The sequence below is a fragment of the Cucurbita moschata genome, unplaced genomic scaffold, assembly GCF_002738365.1.
Source record: "Cucurbita moschata cultivar Rifu unplaced genomic scaffold, Cmos_1.0 Cmo_Scf00011, whole genome shotgun sequence".
Lineage (NCBI taxonomy): Eukaryota > Viridiplantae > Streptophyta > Magnoliopsida > Cucurbitales > Cucurbitaceae > Cucurbita > Cucurbita moschata.
In genome coordinates this window covers 3,371,781-3,379,364 of record NW_019268527.1, presented here as the reverse complement: position 1 = coordinate 3,379,364, position 7,584 = coordinate 3,371,781, and the positions used below count along the sequence as shown (strand labels likewise).

Here is a 7,584-nt window from a genome sequence, read left to right as displayed (position 1 = left end):
TTTTTTTTTTTTTTTTTTTTATCGATGTTGATTGTGTTCGATCTTAGGGCTGATTGTGTATGATTGCTTGTAATGCGGTTGTTTCTATTTGAAAATACTTCGTCTTTGAACATGAGTATTGAGGAATTAGAGAGAGGACGAGCGATTCGGTAGACTAATGGAGTGAATAGATATCGGCAATGCCTTTCGTTCTCCAGATGATTTTTGAAACCTTGCGTGATGGATTTGCATTGATGAAGCTGATCGAGGTCAGTTTCATAGTTTACTGTTAGCTTTAATTCCATATTTCGCATCTCTGATTTCAATATCGTCGAAATTTTGCACATAAATTTGAGAATCTAGTTCTTTTGCAAAATTTACTGGATTCATCTCAGATCCAATGGTGTATGGATGCTTGGATGTTTGTACTGTATCATTCCTGTTTGAAAGCACTTCCGTTTTTTGAATGATTTCCCTTCTAATTGATTCTCATATCACATCATCGCTTGTTTCGTTTCATTTTTCTTTGATTCTGATGTTTTGGTTGCATGCACAAAACACTCAGAGAATACAAGATGGAGGAATGGTTTGACAATTTGAAGGCTAATGCTAGACTTCCGGACAAAATTTGGTTCATTTTCACATTTAAGCCTTCAATGAACAGAGAAATAGCATAATGTATATCCATTAACTTTGTTACTAAGTTTCATTTGCTTTTCTCAACGCAATATGTTATATCATTTTTGTGCTTGTTTTATAGGGAATCTGACCAATTAGATGGGAACTGGCCAACTGATGGAAGTGGTAACAAGCATTTAGTTTAACTACATCCAACAAAATACAGTAAAGAACTTGATCGCAGGTAACTAAATTTGTTGTTTAACCATTTTCTATTTTGTAATTGAGTGTCTCGTGTTTCTCAAAAAAGCGATTCGATTGATGGGTCTATGGTTCTTCATCAGTGGTCTTAGTTGGTAGTTCTTGTGATGACATGCTAGGTGCTTAAGCAAGTCTTATTGACTGTTACTGAATTAAAAGTGCTTAAACCTCTCCACTTTTTGTCAGTCTACCGAATATGTATGGAATAGAGATACCTCAATCACCCAAGTAAAGAATCGTTACAAATAATGAAGGAACTAATAGATTTAGATAGGAAGCAACCTAAAATAAACCAAATTTGATATTTGAATATTCGATTTGATAACTGCTACTAATTCTTCGGGTAAATCAAAAGGTAATCTCTTGCATTCTGTCATTCTACTGAACACGTATGGAATAGAGATACCTCAATCACCCAAGTAAAGAATCGATACAAATAACGAAGAAACTAATAGATTTAGATAGGAACCAACATAAAATAAACCAAATTTGATATTCGAATATTCAGTTTGATAACCCGCTACTAATTCTTCTGGTAAATCAAAACATAATTTCTTACATTATGCTAAAGAAGAAATAGAAAAATAACAAATCCTATATGTCTAGGCACAAATTCCACCCAAAAACCATATTTTGATTGAGCCTCAATAGCTTTCCAACAGACTCAAGAACCTTCGGTTAATTTTCCTCTTCATAACTAACCCAGCTTTCTACAGATTCTCCTCCGGGTGCTCCCTTTGGAGGCAGCCTTGATATTAGAAAACTCTTACAGATGTGCAATGGCAGCCAAAGCTGCAGCTACCAGAAGCCACATGTTGTTCTCATGGCGAGTTCCTGCATTGACTGGTCGACCTCGGCGGCGTTGTGCTTGCGCTGAACCAGCTACGTAAATGGGGATTACGGCACTACCTCCTGTATGAGGACTACTAACACCACCACCTCCCCTGGCACCACCTCTGCTGGCACCACCTCCCCTGGCACCACCTCCCCTTGCACCACCTCCATGAGCAACCGCCTGAGAAACGGTGATCGCACATGCACTGTTTCTTCTGCCAATCTGGTTAGTAGCCCCATCTTCGCCATGTTTTTCTGTGTTAGTTTTCTGGTGGCAATTGGACTCTGCATGCATATGGAATCTGGTTTAGGAATGGGGATATAATAAATTTCGTTTTATTACTTTTTTTCCCTTCATTTTTTAAAGTTTACATTTCAGCGCAAGTTTCTTCATTTTAAAATATTATTCTGATGATCTCCGTCTCGAGACCCATTATATTTTTGGTGTTTTGTACATTAAAATATTTAATTTTAATTTTTATATTTGAATATTAATATTAATTTTTATTATCGATTTGGAGTTTATTCTAATTAAAATAGATATAATAGTAATCGTAATAATAACAACTTTTATTTAAAAAAAAAAAAAAAAACTCAAAACGATTATATTAAAGTTTATTTATAGATTTATTTTCTCTATTAAAATTTACATGTATATTTATTTTCTTTATTTTTATTTTTATTTTTATTTTCTTTACTAAACTTTATTTATATATTTATTTTCTTTATTAAAATTTATTTATAGATTTATTTTCTCTATTAAAACTTATTTGTATATTTATTTTCTCAAATAAAATTTATTTGTAGGTTTATTTTCTCTATTAAACTTGATTTGTATATTTATTTTCTTTATTTAACATGATTTATATATTTATTTTCTTATCTTTCCATAGAATATTAAACTTTATTTGATTTATATATTTATTTCATTTTGACATTAAAAGATACCTGTATTCTTCTATTCATCTTTTTATTATTCTATCTTCATTCATCCGAATATCGTTTACGGACTGCACACTTTATTTCAGGTCTTTTTTTGACTCATTATGCAACTTTGTCTTTACAGACTTTTATGGTTTATCTCATTTTACTTTTTAATAACTTCCTTTTACATAATTTATTTTAAAAAGAATAAATACAATAAATGAACTTATAAATCCCGTCTTATTTAAGCAGAAAATTTGTGTCACAAAAATATGAGCATATAATGAGAGAAAAATTGGTGTACTGACCTGTTGGCAAGATTTCTTGCAGAGAAGATGCTATTATGGCCATGGCAGAACAAAACAGTATGAAAATCAATCCCATCTCTTTTCTTCCCATTTTCTTGCATACAGCTTCTCTCTCTGGATCTTTCTATGTGGTTATAGGATTAATTAATGCTGTGGCTTATTTATATTAAACGGTGGGTGGGTGAGGAAGACGAAGGCTAAAGCAATCTTATACCTTTCAAAAACGCGATAACTAAGGGTTTAGAATAAGTAAAGAGACGTCCTTTTGAAAAGAAACACTAACTCGAATCTTTTTTTTTATTTATTTCATCTGTTTAAGATTCTTACAAAAAAATATCTACCCTTCATGTAGTATACTTAGTTAATGGTAAAGGATCCAATAACTAGAACTATTCAACTGAAGTCATAAGAGTAGGAATAGGTAAGATTTTTATTAGTATTATTTTTTGGGTTGAGGAGGGTTTGGAGAACCGAAATTTGGTTGATTCACTACGTGTGATTGCTTTTGTCGAGTCAATCTGACCCACTCGAAATTTTGGGTTGGACCGGAGGGTTTGGAGAACCGAAATTTAGTTGATTCACTACGGTGTTAAAATGATCCAATAACTAGAACTATTCAACTGAAGTCATAAGAGCAGGAATAGGTAAGATTATTATTATTATTATTATTATTTTGGGTTGAAGAGGCTTTGGAGAACCGAAATTTGGTTGATCCATTGGCTATGATTGCTTTTGTTGAGTCAATCCGACTCACTCGAAATTTTGGGTTGGTCCAAACAAATTTATAACCCAACCCAGCCTATGTACACCACTTTTAGGATTATTACTGTTTCACATTTGTAATAGATTTTAGGACATGTTAGGAGATTTTAGTCATTAATGTGACATGTATTATTTAGTTTTCTTGTAGTACACTAAATTAACGGTGTTAACGCAATCCAATAACTAGAACTATTCAACTATTCAACTGAAGTCATAAGAGTAAGAATGGGTAAGATTTTTATTATTATTATTTTTTTTTCGGTCGAGGAGGGTTTGGAGAACCGAAATTTGGTTGATTCACTAGCTGTAATTGCTTTTGTCGGGTCAATCCGACCAACTCGAGATTTTGGGTTGGTCCAAACAAATTTATAACTCAAGATTTTTTTTTTTTTTTTTTTTTTTTTATGTTTCCATCTCTCATAGGTATATAAATGCCTTGGCTGTTCTGCACTGCTCCCTGATGGTTAGCAGAAAGTTCGGCATACTTTTAAAGTGACTTTTATCTATTGTTTTGTTTCTCTTGTTTCTAAAGAACAACATATTTGTCTCTACTCGTAGAAGTATAAAGAATTTTGTTCTTTATTCTGATAGTCAGTGGACTTCACTAAACATGACTACGGCATGTCAAATGCTTAACAGGAGCTTTCAACATTGTCGACAAAGGTATGTTTCAATTCCTTCTCCACCACTGTTCTTACTCAAATTAATGTTAAATTATCGGCCGTCCATACTTTTGATTCTTTTTAAAGTTATCTCACTATGAAAAACATGAAAGATAGCGTGGTTTAGTGGTTAAGTCGTATGTTCTTTAGCTGTGTGAGTTTGGATGAGAAGAAAAAAAATACTATGTATGTATAAATTTAGAACTTTTTTTAAAATATTTATAGAATATGTATTTTTTTTAATAAGAAACGAGAAATGTATTAAAAGGAGAAAGGGAAACAACCTTAGGTTCGGGTAAAGGGAGCGTGATAAGGAATCACTTCAAGAGAAAGTAAGACAGATTACCTTGTTGATTAAATATCTCACAGGAACGTTTGTTTGTGATTCGAATTGCTCTACAAGTAAGACCGATCATGTCAAACTTGAATGATTCTAAACATGCCACCTAAACTACATAGAACTGCAAATAAACTTAGTCATGCACAAATATTCTTTTTACTACATTTTCAAGTATACTGCTAGCGGATACGTAAGCTAACGGTGGACTTGAGTTGTTACTTGTTAGCGCAGCCAAGGCACTGCTCGAGTTGATAGTGGAGGATGTAATACCTTCGCTGAAAGCAATACTTGAAGCACAAGACGATGTCTCCGACGTCGGATTATCATTCCAAGATGACAGAGTTAGTTCTCCCATCCAAATTCTCGTTCACTAATATGCTCTTAGCTTGGGCTCATTGAATTTGGATTGACAATGGCAGTTGGATGGTTCATTCTTGAAAAATGGAGTTCCCTACTTGGGCTTTCTTCCCCAATGGCCTCTCAGGTACTTCAATTCTTTGAGAATGTAATTACTTTGTCGTTGTCATCACCCTTTTACCTCCTGGCTTCCAATGTCTTTTGTTAGATACAAAAATGATGAATGCAAGTATGAACAAATTATCAACAATCTGTCAATCAGTGATAATCTTTGATGCCAAAACCTGACCCATCGACCCGAAGAAAAAAAAAAGGAAACCACGTCAAAACTGAATGTCTGATCTTCTTCAATGATTGAATGATGAATAGGTCCAAAAGTGTGAGATCCTACATCGGTTGGAGAGGAGAACGAAACATTTCTTGTTAGGGTGGGGAGAACTTTCCCTAGTAGACGCGTGTTGGATGATGAAAGTCCCACATCGGCTAATTTAGGGAATCATCATGGGTTTATAATCAAATAATACTCTCTCAAAGTGGACAATATCATATCATTGTAGAGAGTCGTGTTTGTCCAATAACGCGTTTTAAAAACTTTGAAGGAAAATCTAGAATGGAAAGCCTAAAGATTGACAATATCTTGTGCTTGGACCATTACAAATGGTACCAGACATCAAGCTATGTGCCACTGGGAACTTTGAGGGAAAATCTAGAATGGAAAGCCTAAAGCCTAAAGATGACAATATTTTGTGCTTGTACCATTACAAATGGTATTAGAGCCAGACATCGAGCGGTGCAGAGCCAGACATCGAGTGGTGTGTCATTGGGGACGCTAACCCCCAAGAAGGTGGATTGTGAGATCCCACATCAGTTGAAAAGAAACGAAACATTCCTTATAAGGGTGTGAAAATCTCTCACTAACCAACACAAAGAAGATAATATTTATTAGCGGTGGACTTTGATTGTTACAAAGACAATACCTACTAGCGGTGAACTTGGGCAGTTACACAAAGGGATTTCTCGCTTCTCTCTTGAGCTTTGAGAAGCGTTTGGCTGCACAAGGAATCATTCAAAGAGTGTGGAGAGACTAATCAACACAGTGATTTTTTTTATTTTTTTTCCTTTCTCTTTTGTTTTTTGGTGAGGAGCTTCTTCTCCCTCTTCTACTCTTTTGGAACTTGATCAAATCCGTGGTAGAATGTAAATTTCAGGATTTTTTTTTGTTCAATTACCATATTACGATTATTAATTTAATACCGAATTTAAGTTTTTTAAAAGTATTTAGAAAGTTATTTCGAACCACTTCTACTCTATCTATATTAATTAAATATATGTATAATTCTAATAGTTAGATTTACATATTTTAAATTTACTAGATTTTGTAATTATCTTTTAGTCGCCATTTTCTCAATAATTTTTAGAGTTTATATGAATTAAGTATTTATTGTATACAAATCTAACACAAACAATATATATATATATATATATATATATATATATATATATATATATATATATATTGTGTAACGTTATAAGACCGTCAAATTCAACTGTGTAGTGAAAAAGTAATTTTTATATTGTTTTTATGGCTATTTTAGTGCACATATCTATAATAAAATTCTTTTATAATATTTTTAAATTCAACAATTTAATTAATAAAAAAAAATATTTTTTTTTATGTAACGTTATAAGACCGTCAAATTCAACCGGTAGTGAAAAAGTAATTTTTATATTGTTTTATGTAACGTTATAAGACCGTCAAATTCAACCGGTAGTGAAAAAGTAATTTTTATATTGTTTTATGTAACGTTATAAGACCGTCAAATTCAACCGTGTAGTGAAAAAGTAATTCGGTAAAATTAAAAATCGACCACAGTGGGAGTCGAACCCACGACCTTTTGATCCGAAGTCAAACGCGCTAATCCACTGCGCTATGCGGTCATTTTGTGTTCAATGATTATATAAATAAAAATAGATTCTTTTTTTTTTTAAATTATAACTAAATAAGAAAAAGAAACTTTATCACATCGTAAAAGACTCGAGTATATATTCGAGTCCACAATGTTTTTTTTTTTTTTTAATTCGATTATTATATTTTTTTTTATTGTTTCAATTTTTATTTTTCAAATTCTATTATTATTATTATTATTTATATCTGTTAGTAGGAAAAGAAAGCAAAAACGATTTCATGGTAAATAAGATTACCTTTTGAGATTTTGAAAAGAGTTGTCCTAGTCCATGTACGTCCCTTTCTCCGGGATGATACCCTGCCTATTTTAGATCTTCCCATTTTTTCAAACATTACGTCTCTTTACATCCGAGCATCAGTTCCTCACAGCTGACAAATAAGAATTTAGGCTGACTTCAACTATTTTTATACCGAACAGCAATTAATTAAACAAACACCCTTAAAGAATAAAATCTGTATACATAATAAAACTTCAAATTTATTATAAATTTTGAGGAATTAAAATTTTATTTATCTTCACTAATTTTCTTTCTTCTCTTCATTTCTTAAAAAAAAAAAAAAAAAAAAAAAAAA

The 7,584-nt window shown here is 32.4% G+C and overlaps 1 protein-coding gene, 3 long non-coding RNA genes and 1 other non-coding gene across 6 annotated transcripts; 3 read left to right on the top strand and 2 right to left on the bottom strand.

The window, feature by feature from the left end:
- Positions 1–17: 17 nt before the first annotated feature.
- LOC111449441 lies at positions 18–1,644 on the top strand. The gene is made up of 4 exons (XR_002711619.1): positions 18–248; positions 545–657; positions 740–841; positions 1,575–1,644. It is a non-coding gene; the product is annotated as an uncharacterized LOC111449441 (long non-coding RNA).
- LOC111449437 lies at positions 1,335–3,194 on the bottom strand. 2 transcript variants are annotated; one of them, XM_023089329.1, is made up of 3 exons: positions 2,925–3,194; positions 1,858–1,977; positions 1,335–1,827 (listed from the first exon to the last, which is right to left on the bottom strand). In XM_023089329.1, exons 1-3 carry the CDS (start codon positions 3,013–3,015, stop codon positions 1,625–1,627), a joined length of 414 nt encoding a protein of 137 aa, XP_022945097.1. In that variant the 5' UTR covers positions 3,016–3,194; the 3' UTR covers positions 1,335–1,624. The 2 variants fall into 2 exon arrangements, with proteins under 2 accessions (XP_022945097.1, XP_022945098.1); XM_023089330.1 differs by having other exon boundaries at positions 1,338–1,812; positions 2,925–3,193.
- LOC111449443 lies at positions 1,837–4,480 on the top strand. The gene is made up of 4 exons (XR_002711621.1): positions 1,837–1,918; positions 2,869–2,981; positions 4,110–4,149; positions 4,278–4,480. It is a non-coding gene; the product is annotated as an uncharacterized LOC111449443 (long non-coding RNA).
- A 399-nt stretch (positions 4,481–4,879) lies between these two features.
- Positions 4,880–5,290, top strand: LOC111449442. The gene is made up of 2 exons (XR_002711620.1): positions 4,880–5,029; positions 5,108–5,290. It is a non-coding gene; the product is annotated as an uncharacterized LOC111449442 (long non-coding RNA).
- A 1,619-nt stretch (positions 5,291–6,909) lies between these two features.
- Positions 6,910–6,983, bottom strand: TRNAR-UCG. The gene has a single exon. It is a non-coding gene; the product is annotated as a tRNA-Arg (tRNA).
- Between the last annotated feature and the right edge of the window lie 601 nt (positions 6,984–7,584).

Bases quoted from the DNA above. Each gene is read 5' to 3' on its own strand.
- LOC111449437 (XM_023089329.1), bottom strand. From the start codon at position 3,015: ATGGGAAGAAAAGAGATGGGATTGATTTTCATACTGTTTTGTTCTGCC. The intron at 1,978-2,924 runs GTCAGTACACCA...ATATGCATGCAG, and splicing joins GCAAGAAATCTTGCCAACAG to AGTCCAATTGCCACCAGAAA. The intron at 1,828-1,857 runs GTGGTGCAAGGG...GTGCCAGGGGAG, and splicing joins TCAGGCGGTTGCTCATGGAG to GTGGTGCCAGCAGAGGTGGT.